We start from the raw sequence: 13,032 nt of genomic DNA, 5'->3' as shown, positions 1-13,032 counted from the left end.
CAGACATGACTCTGTAGTGGAAGTCACTGCATTAAAACACAGACATGACTGTAGTGGAAGTCACTGCATTAAACACAGACATGACTTTGTAGTGGAAGTCACTGCATTAAACACAGACATGACTGTAGTGGAAGTCACTGCATTAAACACAGACATGACTCTGTAGTGGAAGTCACTGCATTAAAAACAGACATGACTCTGTAGTGGAAGTCACTGCATTAAACACAGACATGACTCTGTAGTGGAAGTCACTGCATTAAACACAGACATGACTCTGTAGTGGAAGTCACTGCATTAAAAAACAGACATGACTCTGTAGTGGAGGTCACTGCATTAAAAACAGACATGACTCTGCAGTGGAAGTCACTGCATTAAAAACAGACATGACTCTGTAGTGGAAGTCACTGCATTAAAAACAGACATGACTCTGTAGTGGAAGTCACTGCATTAAAAAACAGACATGACTCTGTAGTGGAAGTCACTGCATTAAAAACAGACATGACTCTGCAGTGGAAGTCACTGCATTAAACACAGACATGACTCTGTAGTGGAAGTCACTGCATTAAAAACAGACATGACTCTGCAGTGGAAGTCACTGCATTAAAAACAGACAGATTAGATAACAAACATAACATGCAAGAGAGCTTTTGAAGACCTTTAGCCAAGATTTTCCCCACCGTCTATTTCGAATTCTCCGTTTCTCTTTCTTCAGCCTTGTTTCTGTCGTCTGTTTGATGTTAGTTTTAGTCCAAAGCTCTCTGATCTGAGAGTGAAACAAAAAGCATGCATCATCATATTGCAGTACTTATAAGATTTAATGATATGCCGTGTGCTACAAGTGTTTGTGTCATGTACTGAGCATGCCTTGTGAAGAAATGAATGTGTGACGATAACAAAACAACTTAACTTTCTATTGCAGCCTGCAAGGAATAAATCTGCCTGATGTCTTGTAAGTTGACAAATGTTCTCCTCTTGGTTGACTTAAATTCTTTTAAATTTCAACCTTGTTCCTCCAAATCTCCCTTCACCTTTCTCTCTTCAACCATCCAAACTTTTAGTTGTTTTTCTTAGCTTCCAAAACTTAACAATCTAGCGGAAGTACCCTTTAAGTCTTTTCAAAATAAAAGCATGTTTATTATCAAAGTTAGAAACACAGTAGTCTGGGTGTAAGTTCCTAAAAAGACAAACCAGAAGCATCACAATAAAACTGTTTCATGAGATAATGCCTTCTCTAAAGCGTGGACACAAACTCTGATACATATTCCATTAAAGCTCCAGTGGGGAACTTTTGGTTGATGTTGCTTTTGGCGCCCCTAGTGGTGCTGACCTGCAGGCCTACTTAGGGCTGCTAATCTTAGCAGGTGTATACAGGTCCCGAGGTGAGGCTGCAGCTAGTCTATGGGATGCAGAGAGTGGAAGGCCAATTTTCCGAGCCACAGAACTCCTTTTTGCACATTTCTATTCTTTTCTTAAACTATAGAAATACAAGTGAAGAGGGAAAACTCAGGTATTCACACATTTTGTGGTGAATGACAAGTTGTTTCTTCAAGCAAGATAAAATTTGGTGTTTAAAATTCAATTAAGCTGCTTATATTGGGGGTTTTAGTGAAGACGGGTCATTTTGACCCGGAGGACACGGGGTGTATACAGAATATGAGGACAACAGGAGGGTTAAAGGACTTTATGTTGAATTCTCAGTGAACATGTCTTTAAGTTTTCATGAAGCTGTCAGTCTGTTCCAAAGTGAGTCCTCAGTGTTGGTGGCCATGCTGGGGTCATGTGCGCTGCTCCGTGAGGCCGTCTGAGGGAGTGTGTTTTTTTTTTTAAAAAGGCTCCTCGTTCGACTCCCCCGGCCTTTCCCACCGCACAGACCGCACTGTTCCTCTATCTCTCTTCACTTGGCCCTCCTCGATCCGCTGAAAAGAGAGAGAGAGAGAGAGAAAAGCTGGCACTTCATTAGCGAGCACAGACGGGCGAGTGGGATCGTCCCGCTCCCCGGGGAGCGGGGCGGAGCGCGCTCACAGAAGAGCACTGCTAATTAGACATGAGGGGGATAGCCACCGAGCGTTTAATTGCACCGCAGACTCAGCCCAAAGCGTTTATTCCTGTTCGCCACTTGTTAAGGTAACAGTCTTTTAAAGGCGAAGTGAGAAAAGTGAGGGAGTGAGTGGTGCTTGTTTTAACCCCCCATCACCCCCTATCCCTCCCTCCCTCCCTCCCTCCTTCCTCCTCCTCCTCCTCCTCCTCCATCCTCCTGTGGCTGTCATTCTAGCCGGGCGCTGTACACTTGGATGTCGTGGCGGCGAGCGTTGCCATGTGTTGCTGTGTAACCTGTGCGCAGGGGAGAAGGCGGGAGGCGTCCATCTGTCTCTGTGTCTTCCTGGTTCTGAGTTTACTGACTTGCACGGCGAGAAGCTACCAGAACCTGTTGAAGAACCACGATACAGAGCAAGCATGATGTCCGCTGGTTGATCATAGCCTTATATCTACTCACAAGTCTCCAAACCCTGAGACTGGGTCGAGTTTTGAGCCCCAAAAACACAAAGATATTCACCTTGAAAGCAGAATAAAAGAACATCACAGCAGGTCCCTCGGCCACGTTGGAGACCACATCAGGTCCCAGTAAAACCCTGTCTTGTTGTCTGTGTTTGTTCTCCTCTCTAAATCCTCCATCTCCATCCTCTCCGCAGTAACGGTTCAGCCACCTCAGAGGACTTGTTCTGGAAGCTGGACGCCCTGCAGATGTTCGTCCTGGACCTCCACTGGCCGGAACCCGAGTTCGCCAAACATCTGGAGCAGAGACTCAAACTGATGGCGAGCGACATGATGGAGGCCTGCGTCAAGAGGTCAGATTTGAGAGCATGATTTCCACAAACACTGAGCAGGCGGGTGAAACATAACCACCTGCTCACTTTACATTATCCTGGTTATTACCTGCAGGACAGGAAGTTGCTCCACTTTTCCCTCTCAGAGATGGTCGGGGTCCAGTATCTCCTCATGCTGCCCTCACATCTGTGCCCACTAACTGTCATTATTCCCCAACGACCAAGACCAAGCTGAGACCACACTAACGTTTTTACCACAGTGTCAACAGGCAGAGGGGGGATGTACCGGGCTACTTTCTGTGGAAGGATTTGATATGACATGTGATCAGGTTGCCCTGGAGTCAATTTTAGATTCTCCTTTGATGCATTCCATTCCATTAAGGTGCATTTCCACCAAGAGTTCCGGGGTCTTTTAGCCCCCTGAACTACTTCACCCTGAACTAAAAGGTTCCTGGTCCCCCATTGTTGTCTGCGTTTCGACCGCGGGCTGAAGTCCCGGGTAGATTGTGCAAATCAGGCCAGTGACGTATGGAGGAAAAAAAAGTAAATGCACTACACCACCAGACCAGTAGAGGGCAGTAAAACAAAGAGGAATGCCATTCGTCACAGATGACTCCATAGAAGCAGACGGACAGGCAGGTATCATTATGAGCAACACAACAGTTAGCCTGTTAGCATGAAGAGACTCAGCTGGTGCTGTTTTAGATGGTGCTATATTTCATCACAGATGGAAAAAAAAAATGACTGTGAATGGTTTCTGGAAAAAATGAAAAAATGAAAAAAAGAAAAAAAAATAGAAAAATAAAATAAAATTGAAAAAAAAAGGTGACAAAGAATTTTCTTTGCAAAAAAAATTGATAGTCTTTTTTGAAAAAATGATTTTGAAAAATAAAGACATTTTGAAAAAACAGTTTGAAAAAAAAAGTTTGAAAAAAAAATTAAAAAAAAAATTAAAAAAAAAAAATTTGAAAAAAAAAATTTGACAAAAAAAAATTTTTGACAAAAAAGTTGACCAGGAACATGTTTTAGATGGTGCTATATTTCATCACAGATGGATTCACTGAATCAACACGTGAGAGGAGATAAGCGCGAGTAGCAAAGACGTTTCAACACGGCTTTAAAATCCTTTTGAACTCAAAAAGCCGTGATCGCAGAGATCGGCCGGTGTTTTGGTTTAAACGGCGACCCTGTTAACTGGAGACTCTCAGCCGGATGCATCCCTCATAAACGTCTTTAGACCATCATTAAATATCTGATGAGGATATTTTGAAATCTTAATAAAAACTAAACTAGTTTGCATTCCCAGGAACTCCCTCTGTGTTTCAACAGCTGTGTAAACTCCACAAACACTGACACGTTCAGCTGAAGGTCTCCAGTTTACAGGGTCACTTTTAAAACCGGAACACCGGGAGGAGAGACGCATTCACGGTGGGCTGTTACAAGCTGCTAAATCAAGAGAATCACAGCTTCTTCTTTTGAAAAGTACACACACATACAAAAAAGATAGAACAAATAAAAACTAATGAAAGAAAGAGAAATCAAGAGAATCACAGATGGAAAATACAATGACTGTGAATGTTTTTTGCAAAATTTGAAATAAAAAAAAAAATTTGAAAAAAAAAAAATTGAATACAATTTTGAAAAAACCTTTTGAATAAAAAAATTTGAGAACATTTTTTGAAAAAAAAAATCGAAAAAATATTTGACAAAAAAAAAATTTCGACAAAAAAAATTTTTTTTTGACAAATTTTTTTTTGAAAAAACTTAAATTTGACAAAAAAAAATGAAAAAAAAGTTGACCCTGTCGAAAACAAAAATTTCCTCAAACTTGAAATTGTGCTCCAAAAGCAGAAAAACATGAGAAAAAAAAGTGAAAATGTTGTGCCTGGGGTTAAAAACTCTCACGTGTCACGTGACTTTTAAAACCGGAACACCGGGAGGAGAGACGCATTCACGGTGGGCTGAGAGAAGACTACTGTTACAAGCTGCTAAATCAAGAGAATCACAGCTTCTTCTTTTGAAAAGTACACACACATACAAACAAGATAGAACAAATAAAAACTAATGAAAGAAAGAGAAATCAAGTGAATCACAGATGTGTGTGATGTTATTGTGGACGGCGGGCGGAATAAATAACTGCGGTTAATCTACCAATCAGACACGTTCAGCATTGCAGGCCCCGCCCCCTGAAAGCCCAGGGACCTTTGAAAAGTACTACCCCCCTAGCAGGGGCTTTTTAGTGGGGAGATTATCTACCCCTGAACTAAATTTAGACCCTGGGTCCACTGGTCCAAAAACACCTTTACATTCTGTTCTCCTTTCTGCAGATTGATTTGACATGACGTCAGGTCGTCTCTGGTGTCCCTGTGTTTCAACCAATCAGAATCAAGTATTTCACACAGCTGGGTAACAATAATAAGTTGTGTTTTTGTGTTTCGTCCCTCAGAACAAAATCTGCGTTTGATTCCAAAATGCAGAAAACGAGCAAGACGACAGACTTCCGGGTTCCTCTGTCGATCTGCACCATGTTCAACGTGCTGATGGACGCCAAGAAGCAGTGCTCCAAACTCTGCGTGCTGGACACCGGGCAGGAGGTGAGAGAGTGGATGCTTCTTTGATGGCTGCAGTGCACGCCATGTACTTTCCACCTCCACCATCTCCACCATCCTTCCTTCCTTATGCTTTCTGGTCTTCACATATTTGCTCACAGGTTTACCTTAAACATCTTTAAATTGAAGCCGACGAGCATCTAGCACATTGCCTCCTTTATAAATATCACGCTCCATCAGTTTGTATTCACATATTTGAACAAACCCCTCAGTCGTCTCTTCTCTGCAGCCTGACGGTGCACAGGTGGAGTCAAACTGTCAGCTCAGCCACTAAAAACCGCGGCGGTTTCCCTCCGAACACGCAGCAGTCGGGGAGTTCAGGTGTATTTGTGTTCACTTGAAGCGGCCAAGCGCTCGACACAAGCTGTTAAATGGATGACCGTGAAGCCCGTGTGAGGCTGCAGCCTTGGCTTCGCTGAGAGCGAAACCCTTGGCCGCCGGCAGTCTTGACAGAGAGCTAAGATTGCTGTTCTCTTAACCTTCAGCTTCTTCTCTTCTTCAGCTTTCCGCCGAGTCGTCGCTGCTCGAAAAAACACCGTCTGTCCATTTATTCCCGCTCTCTCACACACACACACACACACACACACACACTGAATACCCGCCTGCAGAGAGGCACTCAGTGTATCAGCTTTACACACACACGCTGCTTCTAGTGTTTTATTGGCTCGTTTTATTCAACACTTTGAGGATGTAACACAACAAATACAGACACTAAAGGAGGAGAAGAAGAGCAGAGAGTAAAATGGAAACCAGAACCTGAAAGAGTCATCGATTCAAATTTTAACAGCATGTCAGAAAACCTGGTTTAATCAGCGTTTCCTGAATTAGGGAGCCGATGAAACGTTTATATTAAATTAAATGTTAAATAGTTTCAAACGGTGTGAATCATTTTAAATCTGTCAAATATTTTCCTGTAAAAAAAAGATGTAACCATGCTGAAGGAGTCCAGTTAGTGTTAGCGAGGGGGCTAACACACAGGCTACGCCGACGATACGACGCAGAAGTATAAATCAGCCTTTAGGAATCAGGATGTCATTGGTGGCTGGTGTTCTGCCTGCTTTTGCTCTCCATACAAGCCGTTTTTTTCCTGCACACAAGAAAGAATGCTGATACCTGATTGGCCAATATTGTTCAGATTATGTATTATACAGTCTAGGGTTAGGAGCAAGGAAGTCATTAAGGTGGCTGGTGTTCTGCCTGCTTTTGCTCCCCATACTGACTGCTTTTACTTGTGTACCAAAAAGCTTGCCAATATTATTCAGCAAATGTATTATGTAGTCTACATTAGTGGTTCCCAAAGTCAGGTCCACGAACCATAACGTGGGGGTCTGTGAAATAATTATAATCCATTTCTAGTAAATTATTAAATTGTGCTGTGTCATTAAAGGTGACATATCACGCTTTTTTCATCAACATATATTGGTCTAAGAGGTCCCCAAAACATGTCTTTAAAGTTTATGCTCAAAAAAACACTTTGAAATCAGATTTTGGTCTGCCTGTAAAACCCTCTTCTTCAGTCCTCCTCAGAACAGTCTGTTTCCTCTCTGACCACGCCCCCTCAGGAAGTGGGTGTGGCCTCGGCTGTCCAGCACGTTGATCTAATGTTTACATGTTGGCTGAATATACACGGCTGCTCACAGACCCGCGTTACTTCAACCCTCTGAATCTGATCCAGAATCTGATCCTGACGGAGAGGCGCCTGCAGCAGGACCTTTCTGAACCATTGGTCACAGATTTAGTGTTTCTTGTTGTTTTATTTGTCAGTATGTCGACGTGTGTCTTGGTACACAGCTACGAACATGTAGCTATGTAGCTATGCTAACTAGCGCTAGCACTTATCCATGACAACTAAAAATCATCCACTAGATCTTCAAATCTGCAGACGTGGGGAGTCAAACCGACCTTTGTGTTTATTAAGACAGCCTACAACTAGCATGCCTCCCTCCTAAGCTCCTTGTTAGCACACATGTGTGCAGGGAATGAAAAACGGAGGAGGGGTTGAGTTGTATTTTATACAGTCTATGGGCTGAACAAGCTCCGAGCTCTGACTTCCTGTTACAGACCGGATGGCGTTGTGACGTATGAAAAACACTGAAAACTGAAACAGCTGGTTTCAGCACACATTTACAGAAAGGTGGAGAAATCAGAACAGGGGCAGAATGGAGTCTTTTACATTTCAGGGGGTTTGTAGACAGGGACACAGATTTCAGGTAGAGAACCATTAAAAAGTTAATTTTGCATTTTTATTTGTCATGGAAAAGTGCTAGCGCTAGTTAGCATAGCTACATAGCTACATGTCGACATACTGACAAATAAAACAACAAGAAACAGAATCTGTGACCAATCCTTCAGAAAGGTCCTGCTGCCTTTCTGGCAGAGGTCGGTTTTACTCCCCACGTCTGCAGATTTGAAGATCTAGTGGATGATTTTTATTTTTCATGGATAAGTGCTAGCGCTAGTTAGCATAGCTACATGTTTGTAGCTGTGTACCAAGACACACGTCGACATGCTGATAAATAAAACAACAAGAAACACTAAATCTGTGACCAATGGTTCAGAAAGGTCCTGCTGCAGGCGCCTCTCCATCAGGATCAGATTCTGGATCAGATTCAGAGGGTTGAAGTAACGTGGGTCTCTGAGCAGCCGTGTATATTCAGCCAACATGTAAACATTAGATCAACGTGCTGGAGAGCCGAGGCCACACCCACTTCCTGAGGGGGCGTGGTCAGAGGGAAAACAGAGTGTTCTGAGGAGGAATGAAGAAGAGGGTTTTACAGGCAGACCAGAATCTGATTTCAAAGTGTTTTTTTGAGCATAAACTTTTAAGACATGTTGATGAAAAAAGCGTGATATGTCACCTTTAAGATTGATACATTTTACAAAACAAATAAGTCCAAGGGCAATTAAGAGTGCAAATAGTAGAAAGCATGTGCTTAATCTGTGTTACAATTATGAGGGGGTCCTTGGAAAATACTCTCATCTGTAAGGGGTCCCTGACCCCAAAAAGTTTGAGAACCCCTGGTCTACAGTTAGGACTCAGGATGTCATTACGTTGGCTGGTGTTCTGCCTGCTTTTGCTCTCCATACAAGCTGTTTTTCCTGCGTACATGAAACCCTGCTGATATGTAATTGGCCAGTATTGTTTGGATTACAACAAAACAAACACAAACTCCTCTGATAATCCAGATCTATGTTAACCTGAATGATCCAAATCATCTGTTGGAGATGTGAAAAGTAGAAAAACTTCATCGATTCATCGTCTCCCTGCTGCTTTGTACGTGTTTGATTTTTCTCGCCTACAAATCCAGAGTTTTATTTGAACTCAAACTGAATAAGATTTAATTTTCCATGTATGGCGCTGGTCGCTCTTATTCAGTTCTCTTTAAATAAATGTATGATGTGGTTTTACATGACTTTTAGAAAGAAATGAAGAACTCAAGGTCAAAACTCAGAATAAAAAGATGTTCCAACTTCAGAACACAGGAGCGATTATTGATAAGTGGAGGTGTGTGAAGTGTGGAAAGAGAAAGTTGTATTGATTCATCATGCAGGTATTTAAATGTGTTTTAATGCCACTGACTTGTATGCCCTCTCTTCTTTGTCTCATGTCGTCCCCGTCCCTCTTTCATGTCCATGTGTCCTGCACGTCATTGTTTGAACCCCAGATTGACAAACAATGGGTAAGTCCCTCCATCGCCTCATCGCCTTTGTGTTCGTCATTCTTCTGTCTGAGGTTTTCAGAGAGAGTGAGAGAGTGAGAGAGTCACCCAGAGAACTTCATAAGTCTTTCATTGAAACCTTCATAATTTGAGGAGAAGAATCACTGGGCCTTTGCAGGACCTGAAGGGAGCCTCACTTCAATAAATCACTGAATCGTCTGCATACGGTTTGAACCTTACAGACGTTATCTCTTAAAGGAGGTTCTCAGGAGTAAACTCTCAGACTCTCAAACTCACAATCAGAAAGCCTCAGCAGCTTCTAACAAACATGATTATTTATATCCCTGCTTTGTTTTCCTCTTCTCATGTCTTCACTCTCGTTTATACGCTAAAGCTGGAAGTCATCAAATCAACCCGCAGTTACACCGTGTCCTAACAGCATGTGATAAACCAGCTAGATTACTTTGTTTACTACGGAATGAAGTAATGCAACGTGACGCCCTGTTTTTATTTATGTCCGTCATCATTGTAGACATGAAGGGAGAGCGGTACATTTAGAAACAAGAGAAGATTATGAGACATTTGAGTGCAGATGATTGTGGTTGTTTCTTTAAAGGGAAATGTTGGGATCCCACACTTCTTTTATTTTGAGGTTAAAGTGACCGATAGGTACGAAAAACTCAGCAGGCCTTGCAGGGAAATGCGCCCAAACCAAACGTTGTGTTTGGACCTTTTTTAAACCGGTAGATCTGTCAACAACATCAAAAACAGAGGCAGTGGTAGACCAGCAGCTCCTGTATTTTGTAGTTAAAATAACTGATTCCTTGAACCCAGAAAGTCAAACCTCTGTTTTTTAAAGGTTCATGTTGTGCAGGTTATTTTCAGGGACCATGTGCAGCGTTTTTTTTTTTACACTGGCAGAACCAACGACCTCAAGACGGGACGCTTCTGAGAGGAGACAGGAATAAAAACCCATGTATTTAGTCTGGCTTTTTCTAATTTATCATTTTAATGTATTTTTATATTTCCTTTAGTATAATACAGTTTCATTTGTTTTCAATTTCAATTTTAATGTATTTTTATGGCTATTTTAGTGTATTTTTATATATTTACATTATTTTTTTATTTATTTATTTTCTTAATATTTTGGGGATTTTTGCACCTTTATTAGAGAGAGGGGAGGACAGTGGATAGTGCTTGCGGGGGGAGTGACATGCAGGAAAGGGGCCGCAGGCTGGAATCGGGCGTGCAATTAAGCCATCAGGCATTACATTTGTCATTTTTTTATTGCTATTTTAGTGTCTTTTTATATATATACATTAATATTATTTTTTTAAATTATTTTTTATTCCATATTTTTTATTTTCTAAATTTGTATTTATTCTTAATTGCTATTTTAGTGTCTTTTTTTATATATTTACTTCAATATTATATAGTATTATTTATTTTTAATGTAAATTATGTATTTATTAACTTATTTTAATTATTTAAATAATTATTTATTTTTTGTTGCTATTTAAGTGTATTTTTATATTTACCTTAATATTAGTATTATTGATTTTTAATTTAAACAATTTACTTATTTTAATTATTTCATTTATTTATTTATTTATTTGCTATTTTAGTGCTTTTATTTATCTCAGACTTTAATCTTTACCTTTTTTTCATGTCTTTACTCGTCTATTTAATGTATTTTTATATTTCCTTTAGTATTATACAGTTTCATTTATTTACATTTTAAATGTATTTTTATTTATATGTATATATTTATTTATTTTTAAGGCTATTTTAGTGTATTTTTATATATTTACATTCATTTTTTATTTATTTATTTATTTTCTTAATATTTTGGGGATTTTTGCACCTTTATTAGAGAGAGGGGAGGACAGTGGATAGTGCTGGGACCAGGGAGAGAGCAGGGGAGTGACATGAGGGAAAGGGGCTGCAGGCTGGAATCGAACCCGGACCAACCACTTGGATGGGCGTGCAATTTAGCCATCAGGCCAAATCTGCACCCATATTTTATTTGTTTTTAATTTTACCTTTTTATTTTTTTAATTGCTATTTTAGTGTCTTTTTATATATTTACATTAATATTATATTTTTTGATTTATTTTTAATTTTACATTTTTTATTTTCTAAATTTGTATTTATTCTTAATTGCTATTCTAGTGTCTTTTAATATTATATAGTATTATTTATTTTTAATTTAAATGATTTATTTATTTACTTGTTTTAATTAGTGAAATATTTATTTTTGTTGCTTTTTTTAGTGCTTTTATTTATATTTATTTAATCTTCACCTTTTTTAATGTCTTTACCCGTCATGTTTTATTTTTAAATACTTATTTATTCACTATTTCCCTTTGTTGTTTATTTATATACATTTTATTGCATTAATCTCTACTTCTACTTCTTTTTTTTTCAATTGCTGTAAAACACTTTGAATTGACGTTTTACAAATAAAAAGACAGATCCGATATCAGCTGTCCCACCTCTCTTGTGATTGGTCGGAGAGGGGAGTGGTGCTCCAAAGGTTGACGCTCTCAGTGGACACAGGCCCTTACAACGTTAACACAAACTACCAAACCATTCCCACAAATTCAGACGGCTGTGATTCAAAGATACGTCCTCTCTGTGATGTTTGAATTCACCACATATCTTAAGAACACCAGCAGAGACTCTTGACTTCCATGTGTGAAGTTCAGCTGGGAAACGTAGCGCTCACCTGGCGGGAGGTGTTGTGAAAGAGGCGCCCTTACCTCTGACCCCCTGACCCGCGGTCTGAATGGAGCCGGTCTGAACTTGATTCAAACCTTTGATGGAGAGCGCTCGGTTTTCCTGCCAACTAGTCCTCGAGTGCGTCGCCGAGCTCAGCCTCTCCGTCGTTGTTTACTCCTCTGTTTTTACGAGAGCATGTTTACGCTTGGATTCCTCCTTCCTCCATCGACCTCTTAAACTTGACCGATGGTGAAAATCCTCATCAGTCTGCTTTTGGGGGGTTCTTTTTGCCGCCGAGGTGATTTAAACAGTGTCGGCGGGGTCGTGTTGAAAATGTGACCCGGTTCAGAATCTAAAACATCTCACGGAGCTGAAGGAGCGTCCTGCGCCTGCAGCTCAACCACCAGATAAATGTTTTTAAAAGCAATAATTGTTCTTTTCAGTTTCAGCGGCGCGCATGGCAAAGACCAAACAATTTCTTCTCCTTTTTCTGCTTTTTATGGCGCCCTTTGTGGGGATAAAATAGGCCAAAGCAGCAATGTTAATTGAGGTAAGAAGAGAGAAAGAGAAAAGCTCTCAAGATTTGCCAAAAAAGATTCTGCGTGCTGAAAGAGAGCTGCCATTTTTGTGGACCTGTAGAGCGAAAAAAAAACATAATTAGGGCTGGCGGCGGTGACCTCCCTGGACCTGCAATTTGTCAGCGATCCGCTCGCTTTGTTGATTGAAATTTTTAATTTGGGTGTTCTTTAGACGGCCAGTGAAAGGGCATTGTCGCCAAGAGATGAACTCCCCTGCTGCTGCTGCCATTCAGCGCTCAGCCCCGGCCTTTTTTTTTACCCTCCTCCCTTCAAGGGAAAAGGTGCCATGAATATGTTTTTCAGAGGGGAGGTGGGGAGGAGGTGGAGGGGAGGTGGAGGGGAGGTGGAGGGGGTCTGGGTCTTTTTTTTTTTTTTTTTTCAAACAAGACATGAAATGGCGGATTAATTGAATCTCGTGTGAGCCTTTGGTCCTTGCAGCTGGACCGGTGCTTTAGAGGAATACAAGGCTGCTCTAATTGTCGGGAGCCGCACAAAAAGTATCCTTCAGATTCCTTCGCTTTTTCCAGCGCGGACGGGGAATGTCAGTCAGACACATAATGGTCCTATTAGCTGCTTAACTCAGCGGCGTTCCACGCATGGGAAGGTTTTTCACGCCTCGCTGTGTCGGGAGGTGTGAGTG

General features: G+C 40.9%; 1 protein-coding gene across 1 annotated transcript in view; it reads left to right on the top strand.

Moving 5' to 3' along the window:
* The window catches only part of LOC117809364 (calcium-dependent secretion activator 2-like), a gene marked incomplete at both ends in the record, with an annotated part of 56,084 nt that overhangs the window by 19,827 nt on the left and 23,225 nt on the right, over positions 1-13,032 (top strand). The window contains 4 exons of the mRNA XM_034678923.1: positions 920-949; positions 2,691-2,846; positions 5,272-5,419; positions 9,100-9,114. Of these exons, the coding sequence (XP_034534814.1) occupies positions 920-949; positions 2,691-2,846; positions 5,272-5,419; positions 9,100-9,114 (349 nt within the window). The remainder of the gene's footprint in view (positions 1-919; positions 950-2,690; positions 2,847-5,271; positions 5,420-9,099; positions 9,115-13,032) is intronic.

This window comes from Notolabrus celidotus, unplaced genomic scaffold, assembly GCF_009762535.1.
Source record: "Notolabrus celidotus isolate fNotCel1 unplaced genomic scaffold, fNotCel1.pri scaffold_259_arrow_ctg1, whole genome shotgun sequence".
Classification (NCBI taxonomy): Eukaryota; Metazoa; Chordata; class Actinopteri; order Labriformes; family Labridae; genus Notolabrus; species Notolabrus celidotus.
Note: the sequence above shows the minus strand (reverse complement) of the source record. Positions and strands in the feature narration are given on the sequence as shown.